General features: G+C 42.0%; 1 protein-coding gene across 1 annotated transcript in view; it reads right to left on the reverse strand.

Annotated features, from left to right (window-relative positions):
* Positions 1-15,484, reverse strand: part of DNAH14 (dynein axonemal heavy chain 14) — a gene marked incomplete at its 3' end in the record, with an annotated part of 134,599 nt that overhangs the window by 61,530 nt on the left and 57,585 nt on the right. Inside the window, exons 34-41 of the mRNA XM_081114519.1 lie at positions 13,995-14,084; positions 11,929-12,066; positions 10,362-10,577; positions 9,412-9,505; positions 8,174-8,382; positions 6,694-6,946; positions 5,186-5,267; positions 1,842-2,068 (exon numbers count right to left, since the gene is read on the reverse strand). Of these exons, the coding sequence (XP_080970645.1) occupies positions 1,842-2,068; positions 5,186-5,267; positions 6,694-6,946; positions 8,174-8,382; positions 9,412-9,505; positions 10,362-10,577; positions 11,929-12,066; positions 13,995-14,084 (1,309 nt within the window). The remainder of the gene's footprint in view (positions 1-1,841; positions 2,069-5,185; positions 5,268-6,693; positions 6,947-8,173; positions 8,383-9,411; positions 9,506-10,361; positions 10,578-11,928; positions 12,067-13,994; positions 14,085-15,484) is intronic.

Here is a 15,484-nt window from a genome sequence, read left to right on the forward strand (position 1 = left end):
GTTGCGGGCATGACCTGATCTCTATCTGAAAGATTTGGCTGTTGAGCCAGAAATAAGAAATATTCACCCAGGGTATAGAGCCAAATAGGTGGAATAAGCCTATTTTTTCCTTCTAATCTTTAATTATATAAAAACAAAGTTTTGTTGACTTTTGGTCTCTTTTTTTTGTATCCGGAAAGCAAGGGGAATCGTGATCTGATATCCTTTGAAATCTTGCCCGTAGGTTTTGCTTATTACTAGAGCTGGGTATTATCAAATGCCAGTAATGCGCTGGTTATACATGAGAAAATTCTGAGACTCATTTGCAAATGACATTTACTTCACTATTACAAAAGTCACTAATTCTGTTATAGATTCTGGAAAATACAGAACAAACAAAGCAAGCGAATTTAGCCATAGTCTCACCATACAAAGATAACAGTGTTGGCATTTGATATATTCCTCTGAATCATTTATAAAATTTTTTAAAATATATTTTTTTATTGATTTCAGATCCTTTGCTACACATCAGACAAAACTAGTAGGACTTGTGCATTTGGTAATGTTTCTAGCTCTCCCTTTACTTAGCAAATATATTAATGTTCAGTATTTTGTCTCTTTTTTGATACCTTATCTGTTCCAAGTCCCTTTAACCAATAACAGCTAATTGGGGAGGTTTACTATTTCTAACTACGAGGGTAGGTTCCACTTACCAGAACTGCTTCAAAAAAAATACAAATACTAAAAAAATCTAAGGTTTTAAAAATCATCCCAAAAATATTATTAGAAAATCTGAGCAAGCAGTTTTCCAAAAAGAAACATGAAACGATAATAATCTTCTTCTACTGAAGTTTCTACTACATGGTGATGCGTACAAATAGATCCGGCCATTCAGCGGATGGGCTCCCCCGGCTAAGCTCAGGTTCAAGCCTTTATCTTTTTTTTTTTAAATATATATATTTTTATTGACTTCAGAGAGGAAGGGAAAGGAAGAGAAACGTCAGTGATGAGAGAGAATCATTGATCAGCTGCCTCGTGCACTCCCCCCTTACTGGGGATCGAGCCCTCACTGGGGATCGGGCATGTGCCCTTGACCGGAATCAAACCCGGGAGCCTTCAGTCCACAGGCTGACGCTCTATCCACTGAAACAAACCAGCCAGGGCTCAAGGCTTTATCTTTATCTTTGTTCTGCCTTACATTGAGTTATAGCTTCTTTTTTTAAAAAATATATGTTATTGATTTTTTACAGAGAGGAAGGGAGATAGTTAGAAACATCGATGAGTGAGAAACATCGATCAGCTGCCTCCTGCACACCCCCTACTGGGGATGTGCCCGCAACCCAGGCACATGCCCTTGACCGGAATCGAACCTGGGACCCTTCAGTCCGCAGGCCGACGCTCTATCCACTGAGCCAAACTGGTTAGGTCGAGTTATAGCTTCTTGTAGCAACAAGAATCAACCAGGAATCTAGTTTTCTCCAGGCTCTTTCGCTGGAGAAAGGGTGTTGGAATGTACTTACTGACCCTCGTTTACCTGTAAAGTCCACACTTTAAAAGGCGGGCCCAGTCCTAAAGGATTTCAAACGTTTCTCCTAAAGCAGCGGTTCTCAACCTTCCTAAGGCCGCGACCCTTTCATACAGCTCCTCATGTTGTGGTGACCCCCAATTCCATTGTTACAAATTGAACATCATTAAAGCACAGTGACTAATCACAAAAACAGTATGTCATTATAGATGTGTTTCCCGATGGTCTTAGGCGACCCCTGTGAAAGGGTCGTTCGACCCCCTAAGGGGTCGCGACCCACAGGTTGAGAACCGCTGGACAGGAAGCAGAACTTTGACGTTGCCTTCCCAGAACTCACCTACTTCTGGGCTTTCAAACAATTCGTGAACAAGACGGTCAAAGTCATAGGTTACTTTCGCAAGAGAAGCAGGTTCAAAACCTGAATACATTAGCTCATCGTCTTCATGTTCATCTTCACGTTTCAAAGTTCCTCCGAATGCCCAAGTGAACGCAAACACGAAGAGCTTTTGAAGCACTGTCGTGAGCTTGTCGGGGTATTTCTCCAGATACCACAGACTCTCGGCCCTGGAGGAGGTCAATGCGGAGGGCGGCGGTTAACCCATGTAGGGGGCACGCAGTCACTTATTTCAAAAATCACAGCCAAGTTTCATCATTAAAAATTTCCATAGTTAAGTGCGGACCTAAAGATTTTGTTCGGTATTTCTTTAGGTCGTCAGCTCTCGAGATAAAAATCAAAGTTAGTGTGTAATTTTCCTTTGGGAAGCCATGTAAATTATACACGGCTACTGTTTCTCCTTTCAAAGCACCATGTGTGTAAGAGGGTTGTAGTCAGCTTTTACTTATTAGTAGACACGATTCACTTTTATTTTAAGTCAGTGTATGAGCTGAGAGTTTACTTGTGTCTGGAAGAGGATCTGGTAATTCATTTTAGTGAGTGGCAAGTGACTAGACCAGCGGTTCTCAACCTGTGGGTCGCGGCCCCTTTGGGGGTCGAACGACCCTTTCACAGGGGTCTCCTAAGACCATCGGGAAACACATCTATAATGACATATTGTTTTTGTGACTCATCACTATGCTTTAATGATGTTCAATTTGTAACAATGAAATTGGGGGTCACCACAACATGAGGAACTGTATTCAAGGGTCGTGGCATGAGGAAGGTTGAGAACCACTGGACTAGACACTCACTATTACCTGAGTCCCCGGGTTGACTGAGTTCAACCTGGCTGAAGCCAGGTGCTGCGAGTCCGGGGCAGTCTCCTCGCAGTTGGGTCAACCCAGGTCACCCTGGTCTCTGGGACCCTGAACTTCCTTCGTGAAAGGGCTGAGGGGGATGGGACGGAATGAAAGGTTTGGGCCTGACCTGAAGATATTTAAAACAGTTCAGGATTTAGCATTACCATACAATTATTTCTAAATTGTAAAAATCCTGAAAATATTATCACTGAACTGAAATTGACTGGCAATCATCCATAGACAATGCATGCATACAAATCTATTAGAAATTTCTCAAAATTCAGAGGGAAGGTAGGGGAGGGTGGGGGTGAGGGGGAGAGATCAACCAAAGGACTTGTATGCATGCATATAAGCATAAGCGATGGATGTGGACAACAGGGGGGTGAGGGTGAGGGCAGGATTGGGGGGATGAGGGGACATTGGGGGGATAAGGACATATTTGTAATATCTTAATCAATAAAGGGAAAAAAAGAAATTTCTAGTCATATGTCATTGTTTACTCAGCAACTATTTCTTGAATTCTAACTATTTGTACGTTACTCTACACAAAGCAAACAGGACTCCTGGTTTCCAAGACAAGAAAATGAACAATAAACCACGTTCAGGATAAAGAGTGAGCAGTCAAGCGTACCGTTAGAGAACATTAGCAGAGATAACGAATTTAGATTGTGGGGATCAGGGAAGGCCTCCCTGAAGAAGCTACCGTTATACTGAGACCAGAAGAATGAGTGAGATTTGGCAAAATGTAGGGGGGGCAAAGCATTTGAGCAGAAGGAATATAGGTGCCCAGACTATGAGGTCAAAGTCATGGCCAATTCGAGGAAAAAAAATGAAAGGAAGACCAGGGTCCCTGAAGTACATATATAGTTAGTGGACGAGATTAGGAGAGGAGGCTGGGGAGGGGGGAAGGGGCGTTTAAAGCTGTACCAAGGCATTTCCCTTCATTTTGAGTGTAAAGGGAAGTCATTGAGTGACTATAAAAAGGAACATTCTCATTTATGTTTTTTAAAAAAATCAAACACTTGCATATAAATATCAGGAGGCATGTACAAGCATATTAGTCACAGTAGTATTTGTAATAACAAAAATTGAAAACAATGGATAAACTGTGACATATTTATGCGATGGACTATAGTCAGTAGTGAAAATAGAATAGTCATAGGGACACAACATTGAACAAAAATGCAGGACACAGCCCTGCCGGTGTGGCTCAGTGGTTGAGCGTTGACCTAGGAATCAGGAGGTCACGGTTCGATTCTTGGTCAGGGCACATGCCTGGGTTGCAGGCTCAGTCCCTAGTGTGGGGCGTGCAGAAGGCAGCCAATCAATGAGTGTCTCTCATCACTGATGTTTCTCTCTCTCTCTCTCTCTCTCTCTCTCTCTCTCTCTCCCCCTTCCTCTCTGAAATCGATAATAAAAATATATTTTAAAAAATGCAGGACACAGAAGAACCTAGAAAGTGATCCCGTTAAGGTTTCAAAAAAAATGCCAAGTTAAAAAATATATTGTTAGGGAATACATTAGAACACAAAATCCAGAACAGCAGTTATCTCACATGACGGGGTACCATAAAATCTGGGCACACAGGGGACTTCACAGATAAATTAATATGTGTTTTTTTCTGTAACAAAATGGTGTGCATGTGGGTATCTGTGCATGCTACTTCTATTGTACATTTTATAAATGTTCCTTTATGGCTACTTGCTCTTTACTACAAATTAAAGATGATATATGGTTATCATGTGAAGAATAGACTGGAATAATTGGGGAAACAAATTATTCATCATCTATGACAACAGTCCAGGTGAGAAATAATGAAGGTCTGGGCTAGAATGCTGGCAAGCAAGACGTACACAAATGAATGAATGTGAAGGCAGAGGTGACAGGGAGAGTAAAAACCATATGAAGGATGTTCTATCATTTAAAAGCAAATGTGACATGAATGTCTCAGGGATTCCCAGTGAGATGCAGGAAGGCCTCGAGAGGGACCTACCAATGGCAGAAGAACTGTCGTTAATCATTTCGACAGTTGTGATTTACTGAGCACTTACTATGCGCCAGGCACTGGTCTCCGTATCCAGCACACCGCATTATTCCAGTTTTTTAAAATGGGAATATACATGCTCAAAAACATGTAGCAACTGGTTCAATATTTCTCACCCCATAAAGGGCAGATTCATCAATTATGTGCATGTCAAGTTTATTTTTTCCTCAAATATTGTACAGAGCTTGGGCAAATGTATTCATATCATCCACATACCTTCGCATAAAAATCTGGTGACTTTGTATTAGATATATAAGATGCCATCTAAGCTGGAAAAAATTTAAGTGCATTTTGATGTTATGATGTCATGGAAGTATTGGTTTATTGACAAGTAATTTTGTGCCTATTCGAGTGTTTGGCAAGAAGTATGTACTAAAACACGTCTGTTGAATGCAACTGACCTCTTTTCCACTTTCTTGAGTTTGACAGGAACTTTTAAAGGCAGAGAACTTCTCTCAGTTGCAATGTTCTTCGAATCTTCACCTTAAAAAGGAAAGAGTATTTTCCCACAGTTATCAAGAGGCTTGAAATTTAGCTGATGAATGACTGAGGGTTCACTCGGAACACTGTTTAGTTTGTGAATCATCAGTGGAGAGCATCTTTGTTTTATCTACAGCATCTTAAGAAGTTACCTTACCTGGCCAGGGTGGGGGTTACGTTTCTAAGAAAAGAGGAGCAGAGAATGTACCCGCAATTTGTCTGAATTGATCCGTCTTTATTTGAAGCCTAAATCTGCACACTCTTTTCTTGATTCTACTCTGGCGATTTTTTTGGTAAGTCTGATTGTTCTGAAATGAAGACTTTAAAACATTCAGATATGTTTTAAATACGGTGCACATTGCAAACTAAGTAATAAATGGGTCCTAATACAGTGAAGCATTAAAAGCAGAAACCTGTACGCTTTCAAATACGAAATGTATCAAAACAAAATCAAACACGTGCACTGTAGGCACACAGTAACCGTCTCCCTCCTAACCCCGTCACCCACTTTTTTGTCTAAGTCCTCCATTCCACAGAGAAACACAAAGAATGAATGATTATTCATCCTTCCGTTTAGCTAATGCTTTAAATCATGTTTGTTTTCTTTATGTGAAAACGTAGGATTCTTGTAAAACAGACAGAAGTACAAAAAAGTATACAGAAGAAAACAGCAGTCACCCATACTGTCAACACCCACAAATAATCATCATTAAATGTTGATGCCTTTCATTATGGTCTTTAATATAAATATGTACTATTTAAATGTTAAATGTAGCACATTTAAAAAATTAAATTTACATAAAAAATTAGAGACTTTGGTTCTCATTCTATTTATTTATCTATTTGTAATATATTTTATTAATTTCAGAGAGGAAGGGAGAAGGAGAGAGAGAAGAAACATCAATGATGGGAGAGAATCATTGATTGGCTGCCTCCTGCACGCCCCCTACTGGGGATTGAGCCTGCAACCCGGGCATGTGCCCTTGACCAGAATCGAACCTGGGACCCTTCAGTCCGCAGGCTGATGCTCCATCCACTGAGCCAAACTGGCTAGGGCTTCTGCTTTTTATTTTAAGACTCTCTTCATGTCTCTCCAATGAAACATGATACTGTTGCAGCATCATTTATTAATCCATTCTCCTATTGCTAGAATTCAGATTCTTGCTGTTTGTATGATTATAAATAATTCTGTTCTAGATAAAGCTCCTTGTGCTAAATCTGAACACTTCTGTGATTATTTCTTTATAATAAACTCCTAGAATAAGAAACACTGGAGTATATGGTTATTTTTAGCACAGGTTATCAAATGCATCACCAAGAAAGGCTGAATCAATTTATACCACGAATACCTTCTGTGAGAGTTTAAATTTCAGCACAATAGCTAACATATGGCATCATCATTAGTATGACTTAGGGAGGAAAAACTCACATTGTCCAAAGCCTCCATTTTTACCCATGAATTCAAAGAAGGCGTCCAGGATTCTGCAGAGCGTTGTAACGATTGTGATGTTCTGGACAGGAAGTGGCTGAAATTTCTGATGTCTCTCTATGAACTGTAGCCCATCTTTGACACTATTTTTAATCAAGAACTCAAGACAATCCACTCCTGAGGGACTCATGATTTTAGACGTTTTCGCAAGCCACGACTTCACGTACGGCTCCCATCCCAGGTCAACAGGATCCTGACAACAAACCGCACAAGATAATTTTAGGTAAATGACAGTGTCCACCTACTTTCTACCTCTTTAATTCCCCAATGCCAAGCGCGGCTTAGAACCTTCCTTCATTCAGGGGCAAGTGATCAAAAAAGCCCAAGGAACTACCCTTCTCTGGAATATTTGTGATTCTTAATGACAGTCCTGCAAGTCAACAGCATGGGGCGGGGGGTATGTGTAGAGAGTTGCGTTGGGCTAGGTGAGGGCACTGCTTCCCCAGGAAATCAGCGCTGTCCTTAGCGTCATTCATTAGACTGAGTTATGCAGATCAGGAGAAGGGAGAACAGTGGCTAATCGTGGATTTCATGCGTGGGAGGCCCTTATACCCGGTTGTCTTCCGTCTCTTCGCCATCTCCTGGGAATGCGTTTTGCAAGTCCTCAGAGTCCTGTGGTGGGTGTGAAAAGGCTTCCCACCAGCAGCCTCACCTGACTATTGAAGGCACTCCTGACTCACAGTTGTGGAAAATATTCACGTTCCAATTACTGAGTAGAATTAACAAAACTGGTAATTACATTCATAGTCATTTTCAGGCTAGGAGCCCGTAGAAGACACAACACTTTTAACTACTGGGGTCACTCACATAGAAAGTGCTGTAGAGCCCCGCTAGTGTGGCTCAGTGGTTGATGTCGACCTGTGAACCAGGAGGTCCTGGTTCGATTCCCAGTCAGGGCACATGCCCAGGCTGCGGGCTTGATCCCTAGAGTAGGGCATGCAGGAGGCAGCCGATCAATGATTCTCTCTCATCACTGATGATTCTCTCTCTCTCTCTCTCTCCCTTCCTCTCTGAAATCAATAAAAATATAAATTTTTTAAAAAAGTGAGGCTCTAGCTAGAGATATTCAACTATAAAAATAGTGCTGTAGATAATGAGTGGTTATTATCCTAAACAGCACCTGTTCTTTGTAAAGAAATTTGATTTTGGCCTGGCCGGCGTGGCTCAGTGGTTGAACATCGACCTATGAACCAGGAGGTCACGGTTTGATTCCTGGTCAGGGCACATGCATGGGTTGTGGGCTCCATCCCCAGGACGGGGCGTGCAGGAGGCAGCCGATCCGTGATTCTCTCTCATCATTGATGTTTCCATCTCTCTCTCCCTCTCCCTCCCTCCCTCTCTGAAATCAAATATATACATATATACACACACACACACACACACACACACACATATAATAAATTTGATTTTGAAGACTTACCATATAAACCATTGCACATCGGCTGACAGTGGCGGGGCTGGCGTGAGCGAGACTGTCCACTTCAAAAATCACTCTTATTTTATTAGTTAACGCGATTCGTTCGCTGTTGGCGAGGCACAGCGTCCCAGTGTCATCCAGCATCGAGTTCAGGCTTTCTACCCAAAAGATGTCCACGGGACCATCCAGGACAACCCACTGCCAATCGAACTCTGCAGAGAAACACATGCTGGCTGGACCGGAGGCCCATCCCGGTCTTCTTCCATTACAGCCTCGCGATGTTCTGTCTCATGTAGAAAATGCCTCCTAATGATGGAAAATGGTGCCCGAGGACACACTAGAGCAGCGGTTCTCGACCTTCCTAACGCCGCGACCCTTTCATACAGCTCCTCATGGTGTGGTGACCCCCAACCATCAAATTATTTTCATGGCTACTTCATAACTATAATGTTGCTACTGTTATGAATCGTCATGTAAATATCTGAAATGCAGGATGTATTTTCATTGTTACAAATTGAACATGATGAAAGCATACCGATTAATCACAAAAACAGTATGTCATTATAGATGGGTTTTCCGATGGTCTTAGGTGACCCCTGTGAAAGGGTCGTTCGACCCCTAAAGGGGTCGCGACCCACAGGTTGAGAACCACTGCTCTAAGGGCGCAGAAGCAGCAGCTGAGGTCCCTTTCTCAAAGTCTGGAACGTAAGTGCCCTCCTGGGGGCGCTGCTGCCCGGACGTCTCCAGGGGACATGGAAGCAGTGGCCAGGGTCCTGCAGGGACTGACCATACATCTCTGTCCCCGGGCGCACAGCACCGCGGCGTCCGCTGGGTGTCGGATGCACTGGAGGTGACCAGGCCCGGGTCGTGTGATCGGGCCTGGGCGCGTTCAGCCTGTGTGGGGCCCACTCGGTGCCTGTATCGCAGTGTGGCCGGGCTGCTGCTCACCCGGTGACCTTCTACCCGTAATAACTACTTGCTGTAAACCAAAAGGGCTCTACGTGAGCCCTGGTGTCTATGGAACATAATCACCCGGGCTGTAAGATAGCATGGTAAAATGACACACATTTCAAATGAGCGCACACACGCACACACACACACACACACAAAAGAAATAGCACAAGAACAGGACCACGCATCAAAAACGTTTAAAAATATATATATACACGAAGTTCAGAATGGGTCAGGTTGCCCTCTTGGGTTAGTCCGTCATCTAGATGAAACTGAATCATCATACTTACTCTCACTTTCGCTAACTTGAACCTCCTTCTCCAGCCCTTTCTTAAACGTAGTGGCACTGACATCCGATGTATTAAAGGCACGAAGTTGGAAAACCTAAAATAAGTGACCAATCATGTTTACGTTTTCATCTGACCACCCGTTCCCATTAAAATGGACTATATGTCATAGGCTTCCTCTTGAGATAAAAATAAAAAAGGCAGAGGGTTCCGTAGCTGAGGAGACCTCCACGTGACCATCGCAGTGGACAGTAATGCTGTGACCACAGGTCATGTCCTTTTAGGACATCCTTCCCGTTTAGTCCCCGCACCCCGAAAGATAATACAATGTTGTTATGTAATATTCAAATAATGCAGCAAAGCATGAAGGGGGGAAGCAGAAATTCCATTGATTTTTAGAGAGAGAGTGGAAAAGAGAGAGGAAAAGGCAGAAACATCGGTGTGAGAGAGACCCATCGATTGGTTGCCTCCCGCACGAGCCCCGACCAGGGCCCAGGACGGGGAGGAGCCTGCAACCAAGGTACGTGCCCTTGGCTGGAATCGAACCCGGGACCCTTTGGTTTGCAGGCTGACGCTCTAGCCCAGGGGTGGGCAAACTTTTTGACTCGAGGGCCACAATGGGTTCTTAAACTGGACCGGAGGGCCGGAACAAAAGCATGGATGGAGTGTTTGTGTGAACTAATATAAATTCAAAGTAAACATCATTACATAAAAGGGTACGGTCTTTATTTATTTTTTTTAGTTTTATTCATTTCAAACGGGCCGGATCCGGCCCGCGGGCCGTAGTTTGCCCACGGATGCTCTAGCCGCTGAGCCAAACCGGCTAGAGTGATGATACTTTTTATATTCACTTTTACCGTAGTACGTATGTAATGATGCTTTAATATCAGTCTTTAGATAATGAAATAACCCCCAATAGTCAAATAAACATAATCATCCCATGCTACACTTACATTAGCTAAATCCGAGATTCTTGATTTTAGTCCAAGATCGCTATCTTTCCTTGAAGAGCTTGTACTGTTATAATATACGTAGTTTCGAATGATTGCTGATAACAATCCATCGGTCCATTCCATGGTATTAGGATCCAGTTGTCCATACAGTTCACTCACCGTGACACACTTGGGATTTAAAACCCAAGTATCCACTTTTCCCTTTCTTCCTGGAATCTGAGAAAAATCCAGGGTGGGTTTTTAAAGACGTTAACTACATACAGTCCGGATGCCACCCTCGAGTCCGAATGGGTGTGGCCCCCACCAGCACGTGAAACCCAAACATATCAACTCCCCAACCAGGAAGTGTCTCTTCTCTCTCTTTTGCCTGTTGGGACTCCGGTGGAGGGATGCCCTCTTCCAGGCCCACAGAGCTCAAGGTCACATGGGGCTCCGCGCAGGGACCAATGGACTTGAATCAGCCTGAATGCTGCAGTACACCGGCTGCAACATGGAACGGATACTCTGGACCCTGGCTGAAGGGGAGGGGACTTCGGAATCCGAGAAATGTAACTCTATGCCAGTGAAATCTACAGAAAATTCCTTTTCTGAAGATAATCGCAAGAGCCTCACTCCCACCCGTGCCTGGGAAGTCTGGCACAATCATTCCTCCGGCATCAGTACAGTTATTTAATTGTTTGCACGGCTGTGACCACAGGGTTTTAGGAGAAATCTTTCACTCCAAAGAAAGGTTCACTATAAAGGTAGCAATTTCCAAGGAACTATAAAAAATGGGTGTTATGAAAATTAGCCATAATACTCAAATCATAAAAATCCTGGCTATTACAAACAATATCCCTTTATATAAGAAACTGAGGTACATACTATGTATTGGAGTCTACCTTTATATGGAATAAAAACATATCATGAAAAAGTAGGAGTTATTCTAGGAATTCCAGGACAATTTAACATTGGTCCATCTATCAACATAGCTCAGTACATTAACCAGTTAAAATGTAAAAAGTAGATATTAAAATCACTTCATAAATTCTAGGAGTCAAAAACCAAAGTATAATGAGACCAGAAAAAAAAGTATTATTAAAGAATGATAATATCAAAGTACGATAAAGAATACGTATCATAGACCCAGAGTAAACATATTAAATGCATAAATATTAACTGCATTCCAGATAAAGGAAGAAATAAGATATGATAGTTGACATGGTCTTGAAGGGTAAATCAATGCTGTAAAGTTAAGAATATAAGTTACATAAATATTAGGAAAGATACAAAATTATATTCATTTGAAGATGACTCAATTGATTATCCTAACACTCCATCAAGTAAGGTGACTCAGCCTTCAATAAACATACAAGTCAATCGTTTTACTTTACACTAGCAATGACCAGTCTGAGATTCAAACGAAAAACAATCCCATTCACTACAAATGATTCCCTAAATACAAAATTCCTATCAATAAATTTAACAAGTACCGAACAACGTATGTAGAGAGAACATGAAGCTGTAACTGAAGCATAAAATACGATCTTAACCAACCGAGGAATGTTTTATTTTGTAGAATATTTACCTGTGAAATGGAGTTCATTAGTTCGGTCCGTAGTATTAACTCTTCGATTGGTAAAAGCGTTAACGCTCTTTCTAAAATCCTTCTGACCGTCGTCTTTCCTCCACCTGTTGGGCCCACTAACATCACACCAACACAAGCCTAGAGCAAAATTGCAGATTTAGGGCTTAAGACTGATTTACGAACGGTTCAACTAAGCTGAAACTTGAAGGTTCTTATTTATAAACACATCTCTAACTAGATCCACAAGCCCTTCCTTCAAATTACTGTTCAATCTATTGTAATCTGGGTTGTTTTATTTTACTGTTAAAATCACCAGAAATCTAATTTTCTTTCTTTCTTTATTATAAATGTATTTTTATTGATTTCAGAGAGGAAGGGAGAGGGAGAGAGATAGAAACATCAATGATGAGAGAGAATCATTGCTCAGCTGCCTCCTGCATGCCCCCTACTGGGGATCGAGCCCACAACCAGGGCATGTGCCCTTGACCAGAATGAACCTGGGACCCTTTAGTCCAGGGGTCGCCAACCTTTCGGACCTCAGGGACCACCGGTTGGTGACTGCTGCTAGTCCGCAGACTGACGCTCTACCCACTGAGCCAAACCAGCTAGGGCCATAAATCTCATTTTAAAATTCAAATAGTAATTTCCAATTCTTGATATTTAACAGTTGCTCTCACTTTTCAATTCTCCTTTATTCCTGTACCTTTCTCTAAAATTGGTTTCTGTAGTGAAATTTATCTGGGCTTTCCTTGGCTCCATTTTATCTCTCTTTTGAGTTCTGATTATTCTTTCCATATTAGCCTTCTGTAATTCCTCTCTCTCTCTCTCTCTTTCTCCCTCTCTTTTTCTGTCTCTCTCCACTGAAACTCTCTGACCTCATGCATTCCAATGTCTTTAACTACATCTGAATTCTACTGTATACTTTACATCCAAACAAGAGAAATTTATGAAATTCTTCAAAATCAAGATTAAAAACATTCTAATTTATAAGGAAAAAAACCCCTGTGAAATGTTGTCATAAAGATAGAGATATAGACCAAAAGAATGAAATATAGAAGAAATCAACAAAGAAATCTACCCCATTAGATATGAACACTTGGTACATGACGGAAAGAGCAAATCAGTGAGAGGAGTCTCACGTAAATTGGTACCCATCTGGCAAAAATAGATCCCTACGTGACGCCTTAAAGAAAAATAAATTCCAGACGACGTAAAAATGGGAAATACAGACACTCAAGACTTTTAGGAAAAAAATAATTGGCCTTTATGAGATAAGAAAACATTTCTAAAAATAGGACACAACAACACAAGCCATTATTGCAAAAGGATCCATAAATGTTACTGCATGAACTATGTCTCTTGCACACCTGAACTCCATGAATGTTCCTGAAATGCCAAGACTTAGAGAATGTAGTGGCTCTGCAGGTAAGCGATATAGAACTATGACATATGTAATGAAAAATTTACTTTTACTAAGAAAAAGACCAATCACCCAATTGAAAAATGAGTACATTACATAATCTGGCAAGTCACAGAAAACCCAAAAGGCTAACCTATCTATAATAATAAAAACGCAATATGCAAATCGACCGAATGGCCAAACTGTGGAACGACCGTCCGGACGACCTTCCGGATGAAGCCGGGGCTGCCAGGGCCTACCCTTGCATGAATTTTGTGCACTGGGCCTCTAGTAAACCTATAAAAGGAAGTATAATTGTGCTAGTCATCAGGGAAATGCATAGCCTGACGTTTTTCCAAATGGTTCATTCGTAGAGAACAGGCAATTCAGAGAAGGCAGAATAATGGCATGCAGAACACTTCACACGATGTTTGCAGGATTTTTTTTTTTACAATTGTGCATTAAGGGGATGAAGGTGGAAAAGATTAATTTGTTGAGAGTTACAGGGAAGGATCAAACAAAGTCTAGGTAAAGAGTTAATCAATAAACCACTTTACTTTGAAGAGCGTGGCAATTGCTCTCTTCTGTTAGTTCATATTGTGTTCCCCTGGATCAGGCATTTTAAAATCCAGGGCAAACAACTGCTACCATGCCATTCTACACTTACCTGAAGCTGGTTATGAAACTGTATGATTTTCTCCTTCTGAGCTGGCCATTGCTGTAAGCCCAACAACTGTGTCGCAAGAGCTACTACTTTCTGAAAAAAAAAGAAAAGAAATACATTCATTTAAAATGCAATGCAAATCAAACTCTTGGTATATAATCCTAAAAAGTCTCTCCGAACTAGGTACCAAATACTGTACTATAATAGTTCTTAAATTTTTAGTTCACCAACCTGAGAACCTATTTTCTATCCAAAATACAATATATCCAAATTTTTTAAAAATACACTTTTATTGATTTCAGAGAGGAAGGGAGAGGGAGAGATAGAAACATCAATGATGAGAGAGAATCACTGACCGGCTGCCTCTTACATAGCCCACATTGGGGATGGAGCCTGCAACCCGGGCATGTGCCCTGACCAGGAATCAAACTGTGATCTCCTGGTTCATAGCTCGACGCTCAACCACTGAGCCACACAGGCTGGGCAATATATCCAAATTTTATATTCAGAGACTCCAGCAGCAGATCCACAGATCCTCCCTATATTTATAACTCATGCTTTAAGATATGCCTAAGAACTGGCTGTAACCACCGTACAAGTGTTTATCCTACAGTCAAAAAGACAATGTACATGATCCTACATCTTAGTGTAATTCTAACTACCATTAAGGTAGGTTTCCTATTTTCTAATGATTATATTTTAATGTTTCAATGTTCAAAATATTCGAAGAGAACAAGGGAAATTTTTTTTTATTGATTTTTTACAGGGAGGAAGGGAGAGAAATAGAGGGTTAGAAACATTGATGAGAGAGAAACATTGATCAGCTGCCTCCTGCACACCTCCTACTAGGGATGTGCCCGCAACCCAGGTACATGCCCTTGACCAGAATCAAACCTGGGATCTTTCACATGAGGTCTATCCACTGAGCCAAACCGACCAGGGCGAACAAAGGAAATTTTTAAAAAATTGCAAACCTGATGTGGTCATACATCGAAACCTGCGTGCGGCCTGCCGGCCGCGAGTTGGACATGCTTGCGTTAAAACTTCCCAGAAAAAGTGGCTGTAGCTCAGAAAGATACTTAATATTTCAACAGAGAAACTGCAAGGGCAGCTATGCCTCCTTCTAAAGTGGTTCTTCCACTGTGGATGTAATTGGTAACTATGCCTTCGGTGGGGAAAAAAACACACAATTTTATCTGTCTTTCTGGTCAACCTTGCCTACTTTCTTTCTCGTTCCTCACACTCCTGCACGGGACAGGCAAAGCAGCAGCTGAAGGGGGCGCAGAACGCTCAGCAAGGCTGTAGGCAGAGACAAGTAGTCCTTGCCCTGGCCTGGCGGGGGGGGGGGGGGGGGGGGCGGGTAGGAGAGGGGGGACTTGCTTGGAGCAGACAAAATGCATAGAAGCCCTAACTGGTTTGGCTCAGTGGATAGAGCGTCAGGCTGCGGACTCAAGGGTCCCAGGTTCGATTCCGGTCAAGGGCATGTACCTTGG

The sequence above is a fragment of the Myotis nattereri genome, assembly GCF_964212035.1.
Source record: "Myotis nattereri genome assembly, chromosome: 20".
In the NCBI taxonomy this organism is placed as follows: domain Eukaryota; kingdom Metazoa; phylum Chordata; class Mammalia; order Chiroptera; family Vespertilionidae; genus Myotis; species Myotis nattereri.